The sequence below is a fragment of the Myxine glutinosa genome, chromosome 4 (assembly GCF_964187855.1).
Source record: "Myxine glutinosa chromosome 4, kmMyxGlut1.1, whole genome shotgun sequence".
Lineage (NCBI taxonomy): Eukaryota > Metazoa > Chordata > Myxini > Myxiniformes > Myxinidae > Myxine > Myxine glutinosa.
The window spans coordinates 76,302,133-76,326,800 of record NC_136264.1 but is presented as its reverse complement, the minus strand read 5'-3'; the positions used below and the strand labels follow the sequence as shown (position 1 = coordinate 76,326,800).

The following is a 24,668-nucleotide window of genomic DNA, read 5'->3' as shown; positions in this document are numbered from 1 at the left end:
TCCTTTCTTCTTCTGCTCTTTCCTTTTCTGCTTTCCTTTCTTCTTCTTTGATCCGTTCCTGGCTCCGTAATTGCAACTCCAGTTTCCGGAGCTCAACGTCTTCTGGTTCTTCGGGTAGCCACTCCCAGGCTAACTCGTCCCATGTTCCTAATCCCACCATAGATTGTATCACCGTGGCCTGCAACTCTGCCTTCCTCAAATTAGTTCGGACCTCCAAGTTAAAATGTTTGGCCAATTTCAAGAGGTCCGACTTTAGTAACGCTCGGAACTGTGCCTCACTCGGTGTTACCGCAAAGTTCTGTGCCACAAACGCCATGGTGACTATCGTTAACACCTGTTAACCTTCACCCAAGACTTTACCCCAATTTCCCCAAAAAATTTCCAATTAATACTTAATTATTAAGTATTATTATTATTTTATACAATTTTAGATCCCGGACGTAGACCCAATTGCGAATCCGCAAATCGTAATTTGGACGAGCCCCCAATTCTGTTACGTGGGCCCCTCGGTGACTACCTGGTCTCGGTGACCCCCGGACCGTGAGAGGCACTTCGCCAGAAAGTAGTATTATATATGCGCTTTCGCAACGCAATCCCTATGAATTCCACCCAAGAGAAAACTGATGTTCAATGATATATTTCAAGGGTAAGGATATCATACAATTTCAATGATACAATCAAGGATATATTCCCCGAGCAATCAACAACAAACAACCATCAACAATTCCCAATCCACAATCAATTCCCTATATGATTAAGATGGCCATCTTATATATGTGTGTCCCCGTTGGTACTCACGACCCCCTTTTGGTCTCTGTCCCGCACAATGTCTCTGGGCCCCTCCTGACCAAGATGATGGTCGGCGTCGCCGCACTCGGGCGGTTGAACGAACCCCGGGTGGACGTGTTTCCACCGGGCAGGTATCGTACCAGGCACCACGGCTGCAGCCCCTCGTGGCCACGCGAAGCGGGTACGGTAAAGCCAGCAAAAGCCCCACGCCGCTTGCAACGCGTGTTAGGCCCCAACGTGCGACCCGTACGCGTCTTTTTAGACGGTGTCGCTAACGGTGCCAGACGCTGGGTCGGTGCAAGGCCACACGACAGTTTGACGTCCACCGGGCAGGTATCCGTCCCGGTAACTCCTCTCGCCAGACGGGCTCGGGAACGCCGCTTTTCCACACGGCTCAATATCAATCCCACCTTTCGTCGGAGCGGGGCGAGGAAGAAGAATCCTCGTCGCTTTTCTTCCTCGTGTCTTTTCCTCTTCCGTTTCCGATCTCTTTTTCAGAAGGGCTCCTGACCCTCCAACCACAACAACCCTTAATCTACTACACCTTGATAAACAAAGACCTGAATGGTAATTCACATACATTCACATAAATATGTAACACAATGCAGAGTCAATCTAGTGGGAAACACATATTTAGCCTACATAGAATAAGGAAATAAGCTATTTAAAAAGATATATCGTGGCCTGTGTGTAAGTTTCATGGAATTAACTAGGGGGACGTCCTTCGACCTTATTTACTCTATGAGGGTCAGTTAAAACACAGCAAACCAGTTCTCACATTCTTTACACTTTCCAAATTCGTTACAATATTTAAGCATGTTCCTTTTTAAATTTTTGTCATATAATTATTTGCCCGAACTCAATTAAGATCAGTTTGTTACTTTTTTTCTTTTTTTTTGCAGTGTGTCGAGCAAAAAAAGGAAGTGGTTGGAGGATTACGTGCGGTACGGGTTCACGTGTTTGACGGAACGGGACGGAAGTCAGCGTCCTGCATGCTTTGCTTTGAAATGTCAAGTTGAGCAACTCCAGCCGAGCACCAGCAAAACTACGGGAACACTTAAAAAAAACTGCACGGGGAGGGGCAGTACAAAGACGCAACGCTGGATGAATTCAAATTGAAGAGAGTCCGATTCGATGGAAGTGCTACCTTGCCCACTCTCGGCTTCGTTCCAATTGACAAACCGATCTTCACCGCGTTGTATGAAGTTGCGTACCTGATCGCAAAGCAGGGCAAACCGCACACCGTTGGTGAGACACTCATCAAACCGGCCGCGTTGAAGATGGCCAACATCATGCTGGGAAAAGCTGCTGAAAACAAGTTGTCTCTCATTCCACTCTCAAATGACACCATCAGATGCAGAATCGACGACATGAGCGACCACATCCTCACCCAGGTAGTTGCAGATTTCGTTCCGAGCCCGACGAAATTCAGCCTTCAACTCGACGAGACCACCGACGTTTCGAAATTGAGCCAGCTCATCTTATTTGTGCGTTTTGTCAAAGAAGACGAGATCAAGGACGACTTTCTGTTCTGCAAGCCTCTCACAACAACGACGAAGGCAGCTGACGTGGAGAAGCTTGTGGACGACTTCTTCAGAAGCAACGGCCTCTCGTGGAACATGGTGTCTGCGGAGCTCCAGCCATGCTGGGATGCAACTCCGGTTTTGGAGCGCTGGTGAAGGCCTATGCACCACACATCATCGTCACGCACTGCATCCTGCACAGACACGCGCTGGCATCAAAAACCCTGCCTCCAAAACTGGCCAATGTTCTGAAAATCGTCGTTGAAACTGTGAATTACGTGCGAAGCCGTGCTCTGAATCATCGCATCTTCAAAGAGATGTGCAATGAAATCAGCTCTGAATTCGAAGTCCTTCTCTACCACTCTAACGTTCGATGGTTGTCATGAGGGAAGGTAGTGAGCCGTGTTTTTGCCTTGCCTGTAGAATTAGCCCTGTTTTTGCGAGAACACCAGCATTGCCATGCAACACACTTCCAAGAGTCAGAGTTCATCCTCGCCTTGGCGTACTTGGCTGACATCTTCGACGCACTCAATCATCTCAATTGCCAGATGCAGGGCGGTGGAGTGAATGTCATCGAATCTGAAGAAAAGCTGAGTGCTTTCCGAAAGAAGTTACCGTTGTGGAGGCGGCGAACAGAGACCAACAACTTCACGAACTTTTCGCTACTGGACGAGTGCGTGAGCGGGATCGAAGATGAGTCTGAAGTTGGAGGCACTGCTGTACCGGGGGAGCTGAAGCAAGCGATTGCCACGCACTTGGATGAGCTGGGAAAGTCATTCGACGGCTACTTCCCCGACCAAGAGCAATACCCAGCATGGGTGCGGCAGCCGTTTACTTTCGACGTTGCAACGGCAGATGTCAACGACCAATACCTCGACGACCTCATCGAACTTCAGCAGAGCCAGACTCAACAACAACCCTTCGGCACACCAACGCTCTGAACGTTTTGGTGCCGCCAAATGGAAGAGTATCCTCACATCGCTAAAATTGCCCTTGAGATCCTGACGCCGTTCGTTACAACTTATCTCTGTGAGCATGCGTTTTCGAAACTGGTGGACATTAAAAGAAAGAAAATGAGCAGGCTTGTGTTACGGATTCGTCACTTCCGTTGTGGTTCTCATCCACTGCAAACATTTTTGGTTGCATGTACTATTGTACACCGCACCTTTCCTATGCCATCTCCAGGCATTGCAAATCGTCATTGCTGGGCACCGAAGGGGGCTCGGCAGTGACGCACGCTGAAAGGGAGTACTCAGTTTTCACTCTGGTTGTTTGTTTGTTTGTTTTCTTTCTTGTTTGTTTGTCCGGGCGATATCTCAGCCATCCTCTGAGCTCGGAAGCTGAAATTTCGGCACAGTAGTGAGCAAGTCCTTTGTCAGAAACGATATTTTTTGTTTTTTGATTAAACAATTAATTGAGGAGTTATTTAATTATTAGCGATTAATGAAATACTTATTTAATTAATCAAATTTCCTTTCTCTTCTGACCATTAACTCAGGCACCTTTTGAGTTAGGAAGCTGATATTTGGACATGCCAATGACCAGGTGATTTGGCTGCAAAGGCTATTTTTGATTTCTTAATTAATCAATTAATCAATTAATAGACTAATTATTTAATTATTTGATCTATGACAAAAAATTTTTTTTTTTAAGTTACAGATTCTGATGAAATGGTAGTGGTTTATGTGTTCTCTGACCGAATTGATTAATAATTTAATTTTTTATGATTATTATTTATTTATTTTCATTATTAATCATTTGTTTTTCTTCTTTCTCATTTGGCCAATATCTCAGGCACCTTTTGAGCAGGGAAGCTAATATTTGGACATGACAGTGACCAAGTGATGTGGCTATCAAGGATATTTTTGATTTATTGATTAATCAATTAATCAATTAATCGATTAATTATTTAATTATTCGATTAAGTACTCAATTTGTTTTTTTTTCAGTTACAGATTCTGATGAAATGGTGGTGGTTTATGTGTTCTGTGACCGAATTGATTAATAATTTAATTTTTTAATGATTATTATTTATTTATTTTCATTATTAATCATTTCTTTATTTTCTTTCTCATCTGGCCAATATCTCAGGCACCTTTTGAGCTGGGAAGCTAATATTTGGACATGAGTGACCAAGTGATGTGGCTATCAAGGATATTTTTGATTTATTGATTAAACATTTAATCTATTAATTATTTATTGATTAATCGATTAATTATTTATTGAGTAATCAATCAATTATTTAATTTTTTATAAATGACTTATTTCATTAAATTTCGAAAAAGATACATCTTCGGATGAAGCACTAGAGGTTTAGTTATGCGATTAGCCAATTGATTATGAAAATATTTTGTGATAATCTTTTATTGATTTTAATTATACAATTAATCAATCAATTAGTGTACACCTCTCCCTCCCAATGCAGCCTCAATGAGCTGCACTGCGGTATTGCCGGGCGCCTGAGGCGCCCCGGCAATGGCGCGCTGCAGCATATTTAATTATTTGGCATGGGGCGGTGTACTTTGAATGTATGTGTACTTGTTTGTTTTCTTGTTTGTTTGTCCGGACGATATCTCAGCCATCCTTTGAGCTAGGAAGCTGAAATTTCAGCACAACAGTGAGCAAGTCCTCTTTCAAAAATGATATTTTTTGTTTTTTGATTGATCAATTATAATTGAGGAGTTATTTAATTATTAGCGATTAATGAAGTACTTATTTAATTAATCACATTTCCTTTCTCTTCTGACCATTAACTCAGGCACCTTTTGAGTTAGGAAGCTGATATTTGGACATGCCAATGACCAGGTGATTTGGCTGCAAAGGCTATTTTTGATTTATTAATTAATCAATTAATCGATTAATTATTTAATTATTCGATTAATGACTTAATTTTTTTTTTTTTTTGTTACAGATTCTGATGAAATGGTGGTGGTTTATGTGTTCTCTGACCGAATTGATTAATTATTTAATTTTTTATGATTATTATTTCTTTATTTTCATTATTAATCATTTATTTATTTTCTTTCTCATTTGGCCAATATCTCAGGCACCTTTAGAGCTCGGAAGCTAATATTTGGACATGAGTGACCAAGTGATGTGGCTATCAAGGATATTTTTGATTTATTGATTAATCAATTAATCGATTAATTATTTAATTATTCGATTAATTACTAAAAAAAATACTTTTTATCAGTTACAGATTCTGATGAAATGGTGGTGGTTTAAGTGTTCTGTGACCGTATTGATTAATAATTTAATTTTTTAATGATTGTTATTTATTTATTTTCATTATTGATCATTTATTTATTTTCTTTCTCATTTGGCCAATATCTGAGGCATCCTTTGAGCTGGGAAGCTAATATTTGGACATGCCAATGACCCGGTGATTTGCGCGCAATGGTGACCCGGCAATGGCGCGCTGCAGCATATTTAATTATTTGGCATGGGGCGGTGTACGTTGAATGTATGTGTACTTGTTTGTTTTCTTGTTTATTTGTCCGGACGATATCTCAGCCATCCTTTGAGCTAGGAAGCTGAAATTTCAGCACAACAGTGAGCAAGTCCTTTTTCAAAAATGATATTTTTTGTTTTTTGATTGATCAATTAATTGAGGAGTTATTTAATTATTAGCGATTAATGAAGTACTTATTTAATTAATCACATTTCCTTTCTCTTCTGACCATTAACTCAGGCACCTTTTGAGTTAGGAAGCTGATATTTGGACATGCCAATGACCCGGTGATTTGCCTGCAAAGGCTATTTTTGATTTATTAATTAATTGAAGGTCTCAAACTCATTTTGCAAAAAATGTTCGTTTCCCATGAATCGTACACTTTTCAAAATCCAATCTCACCCCTCCCCTCCAAATCCTCCCCATCACCCATCCCTTTCAAATCTCCCCCCTTGCCCCTTCCCTCCCCTCCCTCCTAAACTCCCCCCACACCCCTCCCCTCCGAGACTCTCCCTCGCTCCTCCCCTCCTAGACTCCCCTCTCACCCCTCCTCCTCAAAGCATCCTCCCTGCTTCTTCCTCCTTCCAACTTTCACCTTCATCTCCCCAAACCTTCTGCCTTGCTCTTCCTCCTCCTCAAATAACACCTCACTGTGCCTCACCCAATCTCCATCAAACCTTTTGTCCGCCCCATTCTTCCCTTTCTCCAAGCTATTCTGAAATCTCTGACACACCTTCAACAGCTCTCCCTACCTCTTCCTCCTCTTCCACATCTTACCCTACCCGCCCCCCCCCCCTGTTCTGGACCCGATGCTCCCCCTTCCTCTTCATTAACGGTATGGACCTCAAACATCCGGGGCCTTCGCTCAAACTTGACTGACCTCTCCATACAGGTTGCTTCTGACAAACCAGATGTGATCTGCTTAACAGAAACTTTCCTCCTTCATGATGTCTCTGATGCCTTGCTATCTCTCCCAGGTTACTCCGTCCTCCGGTATGATAGACCTGAGCCTCGTCCTGGAGATAGGGTTGCTATCTTTATAAAAAACTCTCTTCCTCACTCGCCCTCCACTGCCCTCTCTCCACCTCACCCCCAGGAATACCTTTGGCTACGGCTTCCCCTTCACTCCCACCTTTTGTTCATATGTGTGTTGTACCGTCCACCAATCAGCGATGACTCCATCTACATCTCACTGTCTGATAATATGGACCAACTTCTATCTACCCATCCCAACTCTCTCTTCCTCATATGTGGTGATTTCAATTGTCACCATGCCAGTTGGATGGGTGCGGGTACCTCTCTCACCAGCCATGGCTCTTCAGCAAAGGACTTCTGCGACTCAGTGGGACTGACACAATCTGTCAATTTCCCGACCCGGATCTCAGTCAACGGAGCATCTTCTCTTCTGGATTTGGTTATGACAAACTTCCCTGAAAATGTCTGCTGCTCTTCTTCTGCTCCAATCGGCTCATCTGATCATGTGCTTGTCAAAGTGGACATCTCTCTGACCATTCTCAGAGAGTCTCCTCAGCGTCGTCGAGTCTGGCATTTCACTCAGGCCAACTGGCACATTCTTCAAGCAGCCATCAATCATCTGGACTGGTCTCCCATCTCTACCGCCTCTGACATCAACTCATCCTGGGAATTCTTTCAAAGTAAATTGCTCTCTCTCATGCACAGATTTATACCATCTCGTCTTCAGTTGTCATACCCTTCCTCCCGTCCATGGTACACGGAATCTTGTGGTGAGGCTGTTGCCCTGAAACAACTTGCTTTTGTCTCCTGGAAAGCAAATCCAACGGAAGGAAATCTCATTTCATTTCACAAAGCCCGAAACAAGTGTGTGTCCACCTTCAGGAGAGCCAGGAAACAATATCTCACCATTCTCAAGACCGAACTCTCTTATCTGTCTCCCTCTTCCAAATCCTGGTGGCGTCTGGTCAAATCCGTTTCTGGTGTTTGTTCCCCCTCCATGCCCTCCCTCACCTCAAACGGCATAACGGCTGACTCCGCACGTGAAAAAGCTGAATGCCTAAACTCTGTGTTTGCCTCTAAATCTTGTGTCCCAAACCCATCCCTCTCTGTACCCACTGTACCCAGTCGTACCCAGCTGCTCCTGGACTCTGTGTCCTTTCCTCCTGACAAGGTGGAAAAGTTTCTCTCAACCCTCGACTCTGATTCTGCAACTGGTCCTGACGGCATCAGCCCACGGGTCCTAAAATCATGTTCTTCTGCTCTTTCACTCCCTCTTTCTGTTCTCTTCACCCTCTCTTTTGCTCAAGGTCATCTGCCATCTGCTTGGAAATCAGCCAACATCACCGCTTTGCACAAAAAAGGTGCAAAAACAGATCCCAGCAACTACAGACCAATCAGCCTTCTCCCAATTATCAGCAAAGTCATGGAATCCATCATTGCTTCAGATATTAAATCTTTCCTCTTCTCCAATGGCTTGATCTCTGATCATCAATTTGGTTTCAGACCTGGTCACTCTACTCTAGACATGCTGCTTCTGCTTTCTCAACAATGGATGGAGGTCCTCAACGCCAAACAGGAAATTAGAGCTGTCTCCCTTGACATTTCACGTGCCTTCGATACGGTCTGGCACCCTGCTCTGCTCTGCTCTCCAAACTCTCCTCCTTTGGTATCCATGGAAATCTCCACGCATGTGTTACATATTTATGTGAATGTATGTAAATTACCATTCAGGTCTTTGCTTATCCGTGTGTAGTAGATTAAGGGTTGTTGTGGTTGGAGGGTCAGGAGCCCTTCTGAGAAAGTGTCCGGAAACGGAAGTGACCGGAAACGGAAGAGAAAAAGACACGAGGAAGAAAAGCGACGAGTATTCTTCTTCTTCCTCGCCCCGCTCCGATGAAAGGTGGGATCGACCTTGCGCTGCGTGGAAAAGCGGCGTTCCGAAGCCCGTCTGGTGAGAGGAGTTACCGGGACGTGTACCTACCCGGTGGAGACGTCAAGTTGACGTGGGGCCGTGCATCGACCCCGCGTCTGGCACCGTTCGCGGCACCGTCTAAACAGACGCGTACGGGTCGCACGTTGGGGCCTAACACGCCTTGCAAGCGGCGTGGGGCTTTTGGCTTGCTTTACCGTACCCGCTTCGCGTGGCCACGAGGGGCTGCAGCCGCGGTGCCTGGTACGATACCTGCCCGGTGGAAACACGTCCACCCGGGGTTCGTTCAACCGCCCGAGTGCGGCGACGCCGACCAGCATCTCGGTCAGGAGGGGCCCAGAGACATTGTGAGGGGCAGAGACCAAAAGGGGGTCGTGAGTACAGAAGTGGACACACCTATATAAGATGGCCATCTTAATCATATAGGGAATTGATTGTGGATTGGGAATTGTTGATGGTTGTTGGTTGTTGATTGCTCGGGGAATATCCGTGATTGTATCATTGAAATCGTATGCTATCCTTACCCTGGAAATATATCATTGCACATCAGTTTCTCTTGGGTGGAATTCATAGGGATTGCGTTGCGAAAGCGCATATATATAATACTACTTGCTGGCGAAGGTCCTCTCATGGTCCGGGGGTCACCGAGACCAGGTAGTCACCGAGGGGACCACGTAACACATGGCTGGCGGACTTCCTCTCTGGTTGTAGTCAACGTGTGGCCCTGAATGGGTTTCTCTCATCTCCTCTTCCTGTTCAGGCTGGAGTTCCCCAAGGTAGTGTTCTGGGCCCTGTGCTTTTTCTGGTCTTCATCAATGATCTCTCTGACTCTCTTGAAAATCCTCTCTATCTCTTTGCTGACGACTCTACTCTCTGTCGCTCCATTCCTCATCCCTCAGATCGGCAGTCTGCAGCCTCCTCACTCTCTGCAGACCTGGACAAAATCACAGACTGGTCAAACAAGTGGAACATGTCTTTCAATCCTGACAAATCTCACACTCTTACAATGTCTCTCCGAAAGGACCGACTGGACAACCCTCCCATCCACTTTCTCAACAATCCTCTCCAAGAAGTTCTGTCGCTCAAGCTTTTGGGTCTCACTATCTGCCATGATCTTTCTTGGGAAAACCACATTTCCAAGCTGGCCTCCAAAGCCAGTCGCCGACTGGGCATCCTCCGTCGTGCGAAGTCCTTCCTTGGCACACCTGAGCTCCTCACCACATACAAGGCTTTCATCCGCAGCTCAATGGAATACTGTTCCCCCCTTTGGGCTGGTGCTCCTGCCTCACACCTTGCTCGGCTTCACGCTGTTGAGGCCAAAGCATTCAGAATCATTGGAATCTCCTGCGATGTAGTCAACGCCGAGGGCCTTTCACTCACTCACCGCAGGCAGGTTGGTGGTCTTTCTGTCTTCTACCGACTCCTCTCCGGCCTTGCTCCCCCAGCTCTCTCTGTGCTCTGTCCCCCCAATATTCCTTCAGGTCGCACAAGATCTGCCTGCAACCCTCTTATGGTTAAACTGCCAAAGTCTAGGCTCTCTGCTCACCTTCACTCTTTCATTCCCCTTTTCTCCTGCCTCTGGAACAAACTCCCCCACTCCCTTCAATCCCACTCCTCCCTCCAGGTCTTTAAAACAGCTGTTCACCACCATCTCTTATCTTCCCCCATCGAAAACCTTGATCTTTTCTACCCCCGGTAATTCACCCCAGAGTCCTTGCAGTGTTCATATGTTTTAATCCTCTCCCACCTCCCCCCAAGTCCTCCCGATGTCCCTGCTCTCAAATGTTGTGTTTGTGTCCTTCCCCCTCTTCCCCCTCTCTTTTGTGTCCTTCCCCCTCTCTCCCCATCTTGTCTGCCGCTCCCCTTGTTTTTTGTTTTGTGTGTCGGTTTGTCTTTTTGTGTGATTAATGTTAGCTCTTTCACGAGCCTCGATCTTGTATACAAAAAAAAATCAAAAAAAATAAATAAATTAATCGATTAATTATTTAATTATTCGATTAATGACTAAATTTTTTTTTTTTTTTTAGTTACAGATTCTGATGAAATGGTGGTGGTTTATGTGTTCTCTGACCGAATTGATTAATAATTTAATTTTTTTATGATTATTATTTCTTTATTTTCATTATTAATCATTTATTTATTTTCTTTCTCATTTGGCCAATATCTCAGGCACCTTTAGAGCTCGGAAGCTAATATTTGGACATGAGTGACCAAGTGATGTGGCTATCAAGGATATTTTTGATTTATTGACTAATCAATTAATCGATTAATTATTTAATTATTCGATTAATTACTAAAAAAATACTTTTTTTCAGTTACAGATTCTGATGAAATGGTGGTGGTTTAAGTGTTCTGTGACCGAATTGATTAATAATTTAATTTTTTAATGATTGTTATTTATTTATTTTCATTATTGATCATTTATTTATTTTCTTTCTCATTTGGCCAATATCTGAGGCATCCTTTGAGCTGGGAAGCTAATATTTGGACATGACATTGACCAAGTGATGTGGCTATCAAGGATATTTTTGATTTATTGATTAATCATTTAATCGATGAATTATTTATTGATTAATCAATTAATTATTTAATTTTTTATTAATGACTTATTGAATTAGATTTCTAAAAGATACATCTTCGGATGAAGCACTAGTGGTTTAGTTATGCTATTAGCCAATTGATTAAGAAAATATTTTGTGATAATCTTTTATTGATTTTAATTATACAATTAATCAATCAATTAGTGTACACCTCTCCCTTCCAATGCAGCCTCTATGAGCTGCACTGCGGTATTGCCGGGCGCTGAAGGCGCCCCGGCAATGCCGCGCTGCAGGATATTTAATTATTTGGCATGGGGGCGGTGTACTTTGAATGTATCTGTACTTGTTTGTTTTCTTTCTTGTTATACACCGCACCTTTCCTATGCCATCTCCAGGCATTGCAAATCGTCATTGCTGGGCACCGAAGGGGGCTCGGCAGTGACGCACGCTGAAAGGGAGTACTCAGTTTTCACTCTGTTTGTTTGTTTGTTTGTTGTACACCGCACCTTTCCTATGCTATCTCCAGGCATTGGAAATCGTCATTGCTGGGCACCGAAGGGGGTTCGGCAGTGACGCACGCTGAAAGGGAGTACTCAGTTTTCACTCTGTTTGTTTGTTGTGCACCGCACCTTTCCTATGCCATCTCCAGGCATTGCAAATCGTCATTGCTGGGCACTGAAGGGGGCTCGGCAGTGACGCACGCTGAAAGGGAGTACTCAGATTTCACTCTGGTTGTTTATTTGTTTGTTTACTTGTTTTCTTGTTTGTTTGTCCGGGTGGTATCTCAGCCATCCTTTGAGCAAGGAAGCTGAAATTTCGGCACAAGAGTGAGCAAGTCCTTTGTCAAAAACTATATTTTTTCTTTATTGATTCATCAAATAATTGAGGAGTTATTTAATTATTAGCGATGAATTAAGTACTTATTTAATTAATTAAATTTCCTTTCTCTTCTGACCATTAACTCAGGCACCTTTTGAGTTAGGAAGCTGATATTTGGACATGCCAATGACCAGGTGATTTGGCTGCAAAAGCTATTTTTGATTTATTAATTAATCAATTAATCGATTAATTATTTAATTATTCGATTAATGACTAAAACATTTTTATTTTTTTTTAAGTTACAGAATCTGATGAAATGGTGGTGGTTTACGTGTTCTCTGACCGAATTGATTAATAATTTAATTTTTTATGATTATTATTTATTTATTTTCATTATTAAGCATTTATTTATTTTCTTTCTCATTTGGCCAATATCTCAGGCACCTTTTGAACTCAGAAGCTAATATTTGGACATGAGTGACCAAATGATGTGGCTTTCAAGGATATTTTTGATTTATTGATGAATCAATTAATCGATTAATTATTTAATTATTCGATTAATTACTAAAAAAAATAATATTAAATTCAGTTACAGATTCTGATGAAATGGTGGTGGTTTATGTGTTCTGTGACCGAATTGATTAATAATTTAATTTTTTAATGATTATTATTTATTTATTTTCATTATTAATCATTTATTTATTTTCTTTCTCATTTGGCCAATATCTCAGGCACCTTTTGAGCTGGGAAGCTAATATTTGGACAAGACAGTGACCAAGTGATGTGGCTATCAAGGATATTTTTGATTTATTGATTAATCATTTATTCGATTAATTATTTATTGATTAATCGATTAATTATTTATTGATTAATCAATTAATTATTTAATTTTTTATTAACGACTTATTTAATTAAATTTCTAAAAGATACATCTTCGGATGAAGCACTCGTGGTTTAGTTATGCTATTAGCCAATTGATTAAGAAAATATTTTGTGATAATCTTTTATTGATTTTAATTATACAATTAATCAAACAATTAGTGTCACCTCTCCCTCCCAATGCAGCCTCTATGAGCTGCACTGCGGTATTGCCGCGTGCCGAAGGCGCCCCGGCAATGCCGCGCTGTAGGATATTTAATTATTTGGCATGGGGGCGGTGTACTTTGAATGTATCTGCACTTGTTGAAAATTGGGTCGCCACGTCAAAATCCAAGATGACCGCCACCATATATACGTCTGAACCTTGTGAGCGAAATATCTTGAAAAAAAAACGAACTACTATCTTCTAATCTGGTGTGTGGGTGTATCTACGCATCAGGAAGAACGCTATTGAAAATTGGGTCGCCACGTCAAAATCCAAGATGACCGTCACCATATATACGTCTGAACCTTGTGAGCGAAATATCTTGAAATATAAACGAACTACTAACTTCTAATCTGGTGTGTGGGTGTATCTACGCATCAAGAAGAACGCTATTGAAAATTGGGTCGCCACGTCAAAATCCAAGATGTCCGCCTTGCGTCTTCCACTTTTTCAACTCATCACTTCACCGACGGGGGACCGAGGCGTAACGCTTGTTTTTTTTCAGTTGCAGATTCTGATTAAATGGTGGTGGTTTATGTGTTCTGTGACCGAATTGATTAATAATTTATTTTTTAATGATTATTATTTATTTCTTTTCATTATTAATCATTTATTTATTTTCTTTCTCATTTTGCCGATATCTCAGGCACCTTTTGAGCTGGGAAGCTAATATTTGGACATGACTGACCAAGTGATGTGACTGTCAAGGATATTTTTGATTTATTGATTAATCATTTAATCGATTAATTATTTATTGATTAATTATTTATTGATTAATCAATTAATTATTTAATTTTTTATTCATGACTTATTTAATTAAATTTCTAAAAGATACATCTTCGGATGAAGCATGAGTGGTTTAGTTATGCTATTAGCCAATTGATTAAGAAAATATTTTGTGATAACCTTTTGTTGATTTTAATTATACAATTAATTAATCAATCAATTATTGTGCACCTCTCCCTCCCAATGCAGTCTCCATGAGCTGCACTGCGGTATTGCCGGGTGCCAGAGGCGCCCCGGCAATGCCGCGCTGTAGAATATTTAATTATTTGGCATGGGGGCGGTGTGCTTTGTATCTGTATTTATTTATTACTTGCAAAATCGAAGATTTTTCAAGTATATTGGTCGGTTGTGTTTGTGACTCTGTTAGTTTGTCACCGGCCTACAGGTCACAATTTTCAACCGATCTTCACCAAACTTCACCAAGTGGTAGAGTTGGTCAAATGCCAGAAGCCTATTGTTTTTGGGGTCAATAGGTCAAAAGGTCAACATAGGCCAAAGGTCACCAACTTTGCTAAATTTCTAAAATCCTCAATTTTCATCCGATTGACTTGAAATTTGAAGACCACTTGCATATCTGGTCATTGAATTCAACCACCAAGAATTTTTGAAGTCAACATAGGCCAAATGGTCAACATAGGCCAAATTTCTAAAATCCTCAATTTTCATCCAATTGACTTGAAATTTGGAGAGGACTTGCACATCTGGTCACTGAATTCAACCACCAAGTATTCTTGAGGTCAACATAGGCCAAAAGGTCAACATAGGCCAAATTTCTAAAATCCTCAATTTTCATCGAATTGACTTGAAAATTGAACAGCATTTGCACATTGAGTCACTAAATAGGGAAACTAACTATTTTTGAGGTCAAAAGGTCAAAGGTCAACTGAAGGTCAACCTTCCAAAATCATCACTTTTCATCCTGTTGACCCAAGCTTTTATCAAGATTGTAAATTTTAAACTTCATGAAATGGACAATTTGCTGTATCAATGGTAAACTTTTGGGGGAGGGCGTATTTTGCAAGTATCGTGCTACGCATGACGTTTTCTTGTTTATTTATTTATTTATTTATTTTTTTTAGGGGCTTTTTTTTTTTGGTTCACGAGTTATCAAGTGACCACTATATTTGTCATGTGTGTGTGTCTGTCCGCAGCATAACTACCTGATGATATCATCCGATCTTCATGAAACTTGGGTGGGAGGTTGATATCATGAGCTCGTTGTGTCCTGCGTCGACTGGGCGGATTACGCCCATTGTGGGCGGAGCCACGCCCGAAAAAGATGTTTTTCGGGGGCAATCGATTTCAAGCTACATCTTCTCCGAGGGTTTTGGTGGAATCTGACAGGGGTTTCGATATTTGGTTCGGCCATTGTCACGTGTCTAGCCCCACGGAGCTCGATTTTTCGTTTTCGCCTCAAGGTCACGAAATTTAGAAAAGTCGATTTTTGATGGTTTTATGACATTGTTCGCTTCCTGATAGGGTGAAATGTCGTACATGATCTTATATGATCACATACATAATGAAATGCAAGTTTTCCAACAAATTTCAGAATCCTCGACCCTAACCCCTCCCCTCATAAACTCCTCCCCCCCACCCTCATTTTTCCTCCATTTCCCCCCTCACCCCTCCTCCTCAAAGCGTCCTCCCCAGTTCTTCCCCCTTCCAATTCTCACCTCCATCTCCCCCAACCTTCTGCCTTGCTCTGCCCCCCTCCCCTCAAATAAAACCTCACTGTTCCTCACCCAATCACCATCAAACCTTTTGTCCACCCCATACTTCCCTTTCTCCAAACTATTCTGAAATTTCTCACACACTGTCAACAGCTCTCCCTACCTCTTCCACATCTTACCCTACCCCTTCCCCCCCCCACCTGTTCTGTACCCGATGCTCCCCCAAACGTTAGTCCTCTCATCAAATTTGATCCTGACACCCCAACATACATACCCACCTCACAATCAATTATGTTCCAAGTCATCATGACAAATACCAACCCTATCCACGGAATAATAGGAAGTTTTAACAGGACGACTCTTTACTTCAGTATAGTGCTGATGATTACCTGACCTGCACTTTAATATGAACCACATTAATAGTTAGATATGACGTGGTTCTTTCACCAAGGAAGGACACGAATAGGAAAAGTCGCACTTCATTAAAGAAACATTGAGTGGCTCTGAAAAGAGCCGTTTGGGGATGAACTAGAGAAACGAGTCCGAGCTCACTTGGAGCTGGTGTACTTGGTCACGGCCTTTGTACCTTCGGACACGGCGTGCTTGGCCAACTCCCCGGGAAGGAGCAGACGCACTGCCGTCTGGATCTCCCGCGATGTGATGGTGGAGCGCTTGTTGTAATGCGCCAGACGAGATGCTTCGGATGCGATGCGCTCAAAGATGTCATTAACGAAGGAATTCATGATGCTCATCGCTTTGGAAGAAACACCCGTATCGGGGTGAACTTGTTTCAGCACCTTGTAGATGTAAATGGCGTAGCTTTCCTTTCTGCGATGACGCCGTTTACCGGGACCCTTTCGAGTCGCTTTAGAAACGGCTTTCTTCGAACCCTTCTTTGCTGCCACTTGCTTGGGCTGATCCGGAGGCATGACGAGTAGCGAAAAGAAAATAGAGAGCGAAACAACCAAGCATGAAATTGCAGAGAAAGAGCAAGAATAAGAATACGTGTGTGAGCGATTCCCTCTTATAAAGGGTTCATATGCAAATATGTGGATCACAGAGGGTTTCAGGCGGAGAACACAATCTAATGCTCAGTCATTGGATGGATGAAAAGTGGGCGTGTGTCATTCTTGATCCGAATTCCACCTCAAAATAACCCAATTCCCCAACCAATCGGCATTGACCTGACAAACAGTGAAGGTTCTCTGATTCTGTATTCCCCTCCACAAATCATGTCAGGACGTGGTAAAGGTGGTGGAAAGGTTCGTGCTAATGTTACGTATTACCTCCCCAAACCCTGATTACGGTGCACCTCAGTCTGGAGTGGGAACACGGCAGACAGATTTGTTATTTTGAGAGTTCTAATAAACCATAATAAAACCACACCAATGCGATTGCAGAACAAACAAGTAATTGTATAAAGAACTCTCACATGCACAATAATAACACTATGAAAGAGAATACAATGAAAATGTCATTTGCATGAACTGAACAATACATATGATGGTACCATCATTCCCCAATGCTCTCAAAGCAATAAACTCGCGATACACCAAGCAAGAGTGGAATGTAACATTCCCCAAAGTCCGTGCACGAAACCCAACGCAGTGAAGGTCGAAATCGCGCAGAACGGCAAAACAACAGGCAGGTATTTGCGCGGCTGCGGGTGAGGAGTGACGAGGTGAGAGGTCGATATGGGAACTGAGCCAATAGGAAAACCAACGTCAATCAACACGATGAGGTCGAGATGGAAATCCCAACGGCAAAACAAGATGCACCAAGCGGACAGACACTTCAAGTACAAAATGGCAGATCGGCCTGGAATGGAGGCGCTTGCTTTACGTTACATTTTTTTTCTTTTACATAACATCATCACGTTACATTTTTTCACATTACATCATCACATTACATCTTACATCATCATTTTTTCACATTCATTTTTTCATTTTTTTTTTCACATTTTTTTGTGAAATTTTTTTCACAATTTTTCACAATTTTTTTGTGAAACATTTTTTCACATTCCATCATCACATTACATCTTACATCATCACATCATCACATTACATCTTTTGCTTGAATCAAACGTTGGTGTCATGTCTGGACGTGGTAAAGGTGGGAAAAGTCTCAGCAAAGGAGGTGACAAACATCATCGTAAGGTACTGCGTGATAACATCCAGGGAATCACAAAGCCTGCTATTCAAAGCCTGCTATTCAAAGCCTGCTATCCTTTCGCCTTGCTCGTCGTGGTGGGGTAAAGCGCATCTCGGGTCTCATCTACGAGGAAACCCGTGGAGTTCTCAAGGTGTTCCTGGAAAATGTTATCCGCGATGCTGTTACCTACACGGAGCACGCCAAGCGCAAGACCGTTACTGCCATGGATGTGGTGTACGCTTTGAAGCGGCAGGGCCGCACACTCTACGGTTTCGATGGTTAAACATTTTGGTGGTGGTGTTCATCAACAGCCACAACAACAAAACGGCTCTTTTTAGAGCCACAAACTCGTTCATGAAGGAGCTTCAGTCGTCTTGAACTTTGCTTTATGTATTCTTTAATAGAGGATAGTTGATCTTGTGCTTTATTCATCCAATAAATTGAGAGCCACAAGTGTGAGAAACTCAACTGTACAATACAAATTTGTATTATTTGCAAATCATGTTCAGTTCCACCAATCTCAAATAAATGCATTTCACGAAGTTCCCCTTGCCAAAAGACCCAATTCTGAAATCGATTAATGAATGATTTTTTTTGTCTTACGGGGCAAACTCACATTTATTTGGCAAAGATTTGCCTTTGCTTCTTTTCTTTCAGGGAAATGCTAAAACAGGCCCAAACGAGCTCACGATAGATATTGATGGGAGAAACGAGCAAGGGAGGGCGGACGGAGCTTTCCTTCGCGGAGAGGATCACGTCGGGCTCGGATTTCAGCCAATGGAGGGGAGAGTGAAGTTTCGACAAATGGATGGAGCATGAGGTGGGGCTTAAGTCTTCAGCGAATGGGAGAGTGTTTGAGGCAGCCAATAACAAACGTGCAAAATGTGCCAGCCAATCGCGAACGGCGGAAGCTCTCGCGGCGCAAACAAAATTAGACCGTGCATTTCTCATCGCATAATCTCATTTCATTCGCTGTTGTTTTGTTTTGTGTTGATCTTTGCCGGTCACGATGGCTCGAACGAAGCAAACCGCCCGTAAATCGACAGGTGGAAAAGCTCCCCGAAAGCAGTTGGCGACAAAGGCGGCACAGAAAAGTGCTCCAGCCACCGGTGGCGTGAAAAAGCCGCATCGTTACCGTCCAGGAACTGTGTCGCTGCGCGAGATCCGGCGCTACCAAAAGTCCACGGAGCTGCTCATTCGCAAGCTGCCGTTTCAGCGCCTCGTCCGTGAAATCGCACAGGATTTCAAGACCGATTTGCGATTTCAGAGCTCCGCAGTGATGGCGCTGCTGGAGGCGAGCGAGGCCTACCTCGTTGGGCTGTTTGAGGACACTAATTTGTGCGCGATTCACGTCAAACGTGTCACCATCATGCCCAAGGACATCCAGCTGGCACGACGTATCCGTGGGGAGCGAGCTTCAGCTGCTCGTCCAAGGTCTTGTGCACACCTTCCGTACCACACCACCCAACGGCTCTTTCCAGAGCCACAACACCTTTCTTGAAAGCGTAATCGACCTTTCACCGAACTCGCCACCTATGACTACCTTTTGTGTGTATACGGGTCGGAAGGAAATGCGTTTTGTAATGCCCTTTTTATAAAGACAGAGGGAAACGTTGAACAAGATGTGGAGGTTGGCTGTCTTCAGGGATGGGGTTTCACAATGTTTCAATGAAACCTCCACAGGATTGACAATTTTTGGGGCTCCTATGTAATGTCTCTTGCAAGGTGGTTCATGTTAAAATACACATTTTTTTATTTCAACCATATTACATGTATTATTTTATCCGTTCATATCCTCAAACCCAAAATAATAATGTAAACCCTGCTGTCTCCATTGCATTTCTGGTGCCAAAGAATACATAATACAAAGTTCAAATCGCCTGAAGCTCCTTCATGAACGAGTTGGTGGCTCTGAAAAGAGCCGTTTTGTTATTGCTGTTGATGAACACCACCCTCAATGTTTAACCACCGAAACCGTAGAGCGTACGGCCCTGGCGCTTCAAAGCGTACACCACATCCATGGCAGTAACGGTCTTGCGCTTGGCGTGCTCCGTGTAGGTAACAGCATCGCGGATCACATTTTCCAGGAACACCTTGAGAACTCCACGGGTTTCCTCGTAGATGAGACCCGAGATGCGCTTTACCCCACCACGACGAGCAAGGCGACGAATAGCAGGCTTTGTAATTCCCTGGATGTTATCACGGAGTACCTTGCGATGACGTTTCGCACCTCCTTTACCGAGACCCTTTCCACCTTTACCACGTCCAGACATGACCACAGTTTGCTTCTAAAAGCAAAACCACAAACGTTCGCGTCTCTGTGTGGATGGTGGTTGTACTGAGGCTTTATGTTGGTGGAGAGCTCGATGTGACTATTTGTTCTTTAACCTTTGCACTTTGCCTCATACATTTCATTATTTTCTCGAAGTGAAACGGTGCTTCCCTGATGATTTCTACCACGTCCGCGCGTGTGCTCTTTGCCTTTTCACCTCTCCAGCTGCGCATGCGCACGTTGTCCTTAAGCTTTGGCAATGTGCAACTGCACTCGCTCTTTCGGTCCCTTCGCTTTCGCTCAAAGAAACACAGAATTTTGTCAAATGAGGTTTAACTTCGGCAGTAATATACGGCGATTTCATTCTGAACACAACTGCAGAACTTTGTCAAAATAAACAACAAACGCAAACGACCCGAAGTTGCAAATACGCTTCGAAGGTCTCAAGTAATTGAAGGATCGACATTTTCATGATTTAGGATTTCAAGAAAAGTAAAACTGCCCTTTTTGGCGGACATTAACCTCGATGAACCACCGTCCATTATAAATGTAATTTCATTGCGGTTGAAACACAATAAATTATCGTGACGTTCAACCAGTAAACAGCAGAACCTTTCGCTATTATTACGAAGCTTTACTTTAACGCGTGGAAGATCTTTGAAGTTGCTGCATGGAAGACCTTGCACCTCTCTTGGACGACAGGGGATTAATTGAACTAGTCAAGTAAGACAGTGTTCATGATATATCACAACAGTTTCGTTTACAACACCTCGATGCACACAGAACATCACACGAAGCACGACACAAGAACAGGGGAGAAACCAGGTCGACGATTTTATTCGCGTTTGGATTTTAAAAAACGTTCGAAGCATTGCTTACACCCGTGTGCTGTTGGTAAGTGGTAACCAAGTATTTTCACATTTGTGCTGGTTCATGCTAAGATGACCTCGACACAAACCTCCAAAAAGGAGTTTTTTTTCTTGTTTGTTTCATTGCTTTGCAAAGGTGGCTGCAGACAGGTGCACATTTCACCATGAACTTTGTGAGGTTCAATTCAGGTCAAAGAAAATATTTTACTCTTGAAAAACAGATTCTGAGCATAGAAACCCCTTGGGCGAAGCCTGAGAACGTGTTCGATTAAGCCCGTGGTTCTTAACCTGGGTTCAACCGAACCCCAGGGGTTCAGTGAGCCAGTCTCAGTGGTTCGGCAGAGGGCCTCCGAAACGCATTGCAATTTGTTTTTTTGTTTGTTTTTAGTTTTGTATCAATTTTGAATCTATGTGTAATTACGCTTACTATTCATATTATTATTATTTTGCTATGTATGTTATGAACGAATGGAAATGTTATTTGTAATTGTATTCCCATCCCATTCATGGTTTCTCTGGTCTGTGTTTAAGATAAGTTGTTTCACACTGACTGTCGTAAGTTGAATCAATGAGCAACTTGCTAATTATTCTGTTGATGGTGCTTACTTGTTTACTTACTTATTGGATTTTGGACTTTGCAGGTGTTCGCAAATTCCAGTGAATAACCTTGATTAGCTTGCCGTGTGCCGTGCGTCATTGGTCGTGCCTTACTTTGGAGTTACTGATTAATTGAAAAGTAAGTTGGAAATGTTTGGATATGCAGGGCGGGTTCAGAGTTATATTAAAGTCAAAAGTGGATGGTGATTATAAAATATGATTGAATTACTCAGAAAATTAGGTGGAGGTGATATAACTCCTTTGGTCGCAATTCAAAACTAACAATTCGCAGTTTTCTATGTAATATTATAATGGGATTTGAGGTGACATAGAGTTGAGTAGATAATAAATCCCGTCATCGTAACTATTGTTACGTGGTCCCCTCGGTGACTACCTGGTCTCGGTGACCCCCGGACCGTGAGAGGACCTTCGCCAGAAAGTAGCATTATATATGCGGTTATGCAACGCAATCCCTATGAATTCCACCCAAGAGAAACTGATGTTCAATGATATATTTCCAGGGTAAGGATATCATACAATTTCAAGGATACAATCACGGATATATTCCCCGAGCAATCAACAACAAACAACCATCAACAATTCCCAATCCACAATCAATTCCCTATATGATTAAGATGGTCATCTTATATATGTGTGTCCCCTTTCGGTACTCACGACCCCCTTTTGGTCTCTGCCCCTCACAATGTCTCTGGGCCCCTCCTGACCAAGATGATGGTCGGCGTCGCCGCACTCGGGCGGTTGAACGAACCCCGGGTGGACGTGTTTCCACCGGGCAGGTATCGTATCAGGCACCCCGGCTGCAGCCCCTCGTGGCCACGCGAAGCGGGTACGGTAAAGCAAGCCCAAAAGCCCCACGCCGCTTGCAACGCGTGTTACGCCCCAACGTGCGACCCGTACGCGTCTTTTTAGACGGTGCCGCGAACGGTGCCAGACGCGGGGTCAATGCACGGCCCCACGTCAACTTGACGTCTCCACCGGGTAGGTACACGTCCCGGTAACTCCTCTCGCCAGACGGGCTTCGGAACGCCGCTTTTCCACGCGGCGCAAGGTCGATCCCACCTTTCGTCGGAGCGGGGCGAGGAAGAAGAATCCTCGTCGCTTTTCTTCCTCGTGTCTTTTTGTCTTCCGTTTCCGGTCACTTCCGTTTCCGGACACTTTTCAGAAGGGCTCCTGACCCTCCAACCACAACAACCCTTAATCTACTACACATGGATAAGCAAAGACCTGAATGGTAATTCACATACATTCACATAAATATGTAACACTCCCCCCCCTTCAAGAAAGAAAGTTTGAACCCAGCGAAAACTTTCTTTGCCGGCCAATTTGGAGAAACAAACCAGATAACTCAACCCCCCCCCCCCCCCCCACATTATCCGTTCCCCCTGGGCACAGTTATCACTTAAAAAGAAAGCAACCAAAATTTCACCACAACCCCCCCCCAGATTACTCACTCTGGACTAAGCACCAGCAACGACATTGTCCCTGCCCTTTACATGTTCAATTTCCCATTGGACCCCTGCCAAGCCAAACTCCATCTCATGACCCTCTGACTTTGACCGTCAGTTTCTTGTGAATGAAGGTTAAGGGGTTGATCAAAGATCCAAAGTTAAGCCACTCGATATCACTTTTTCCGGGAGGCCAAGCCGAGTATTCACTACATGGATGCCTTTAGGAACGTGGAGTTCACGGTTAGTCCGTGCAGGAAAGTTCTCTACATGGGCGCCTTGAGGAACGTGGAGTTCACGGTTAGTCCGTGCATGAAAGTTCACTACATGGACGCCTTTAGGAACGGCGTTCACGGTTAATCCGTGTAGGAATCTTGGCTCGGCGGCTCCGCCGCATTCAGTGCTTCAACTTCTCAGAACTTCCCTAATAATTAGGGTGGGACCACTTGTCCCTGTAGTCCCATGAATAGCGGTCTCCTTCTCGGCCACTACTTTGCCAATCCTTCCTTCGGGAGCGGCCGTAACTCAGGGAGCCTCCATAATAATATTGATTGCGGCCACCACCAAAACTACCGCCCAGTTGTCCTCTCCTGTAGACCTCTCGACGCCTACGAAATGCCTTCCCTACTGTTATGGTCCGACCCTCCAAATCCTTGCCATTCCAATTCTTCTCTGCCTCTCTGGCGTCTTTTGTGCTGGCAAACGTGACAAAGCCGAACCCTCTTGACTGTTGCGTTTCCCAGTCTCTTACCAACCGCACTTCCACCAGCGGCCCATATCTGTTGAAGACAGAGGTCAGAACTTCTTCCTCTGTTTTGAAGTTCAGTCCCCCTACAAATAACTTGGCACTTTTGTCGCCATCCCGAGCTGGTGTGTTATTTTCCCTGCTGGGCTCTTTACCAACCCTCAGGTTACCATAAACTTGACCCCCGGCCAAATCATTCCCGATAACCACAGATACACCCTCTACAGGAAGCGTGGCTTGTAAACCGACGGTGACCGGTCCTGACACCAAATCGGACTCCAAATGGATGACATGAAGGGGAGCACTAACACCGCCCCCGATCCCCTGTAAACGAACACTATCCCCCGTTGCCGTCTCCTCGGACCATGGCAAAATGCCTTCCAGCATTAAAGATTGATGTGCCCCTGTGTCCCTCAATATCCTAACCGGTTTCCGGTTAGTCGAGGCTCCATCCCGTGACACAAACCCCTCTGAAATAAATGGTTGGTAACCCTTTTGATGGCGATTTCTCACAATGGCCATTGCATTTGGAGTCGTAATAGTCGGACTCCGCTCTGGGTCTTCCCTTTTCATGCGGTAACAACTGGACATCAAGTGTCCAGGTTTCTTGCAAAAAGCGCAAGTAGGCCCGGAGGAAAAACTCGTGGTCTGCCTCGGGCCCCCCGAACTATAAGTTTGTCTTGGGCCCGCATCCCTCTGATTTCGAACAGGTGAGGTATCATAGTTGTCCCCATAATCATCTCGAGGCCGCCGCCATGTAAGGTCGTTCTCCGCACCGGGTGTTCCATAACTCCCCTGCTGAAGTCTAGGCGAGGAGTTAGGTTTGTGGACGCCTATTCGGTGGGTTAAGGCATAATCATCTGCCATGGTGGCTGCGTCCCACAACTTTGGTACTTTCTTTTCCTGCAGGTACACTTTGATGTCCTCGTGGACACACTGCAGGAATTCCTCCACCAGGATCAAGTCACGCAATGTTTCGAAGTCTTTCCCGACTCCTTTTG

The 24,668-nt window shown here is 43.8% G+C and overlaps 3 protein-coding genes and 1 pseudogene across 3 annotated transcripts; 2 read left to right on the top strand and 2 right to left on the bottom strand.

Moving 5' to 3' along the window:
* Nucleotides 1-15,808: 15,808 nt before the first annotated feature.
* On the bottom strand, nt 15,809-16,566 carry LOC144891749 (histone H2B 1/2-like). Its single transcript, XM_078775996.1, has one exon. It carries the CDS (start codon nt 16,494-16,496, stop codon nt 16,116-16,118), a length of 381 nt encoding a protein of 126 aa, XP_078632122.1. The 5' UTR covers nt 16,497-16,566; the 3' UTR covers nt 15,809-16,115.
* Nucleotides 16,567-17,660: 1,094 nt separating this feature from the next.
* On the top strand, nt 17,661-18,001 carry LOC144891536 (histone H4-like; annotated as a pseudogene).
* Nucleotides 18,002-18,727: 726 nt separating this feature from the next.
* On the top strand, nt 18,728-19,219 carry LOC144891615 (histone H3-like). The gene has a single exon (XM_078775245.1). It carries the CDS (start codon nt 18,728-18,730, stop codon nt 19,217-19,219), a length of 492 nt encoding a protein of 163 aa, XP_078631371.1.
* Nucleotides 19,220-19,461: 242 nt separating this feature from the next.
* LOC144891535 (histone H4) lies at nt 19,462-21,866 on the bottom strand. The gene has a single exon (XM_078775155.1). It carries the CDS (start codon nt 19,989-19,991, stop codon nt 19,680-19,682), a length of 312 nt encoding a protein of 103 aa, XP_078631281.1. The 5' UTR covers nt 19,992-21,866; the 3' UTR covers nt 19,462-19,679.
* Between the last annotated feature and the right edge of the window lie 2,802 nt (nt 21,867-24,668).

Excerpts from the sequence above, each read along its gene's own strand:
- LOC144891749 (XM_078775996.1), bottom strand. The coding sequence starts at position 16,496 with ATGCCTCCGGATCAGCCCAAGCAAGTGGCAGCAAAGAAGGGTTCGAAG.
- LOC144891615 (XM_078775245.1), top strand. The coding sequence starts at position 18,728 with ATGGCTCGAACGAAGCAAACCGCCCGTAAATCGACAGGTGGAAAAGCT.
- LOC144891535 (XM_078775155.1), bottom strand. The coding sequence starts at position 19,991 with ATGTCTGGACGTGGTAAAGGTGGAAAGGGTCTCGGTAAAGGAGGTGCG.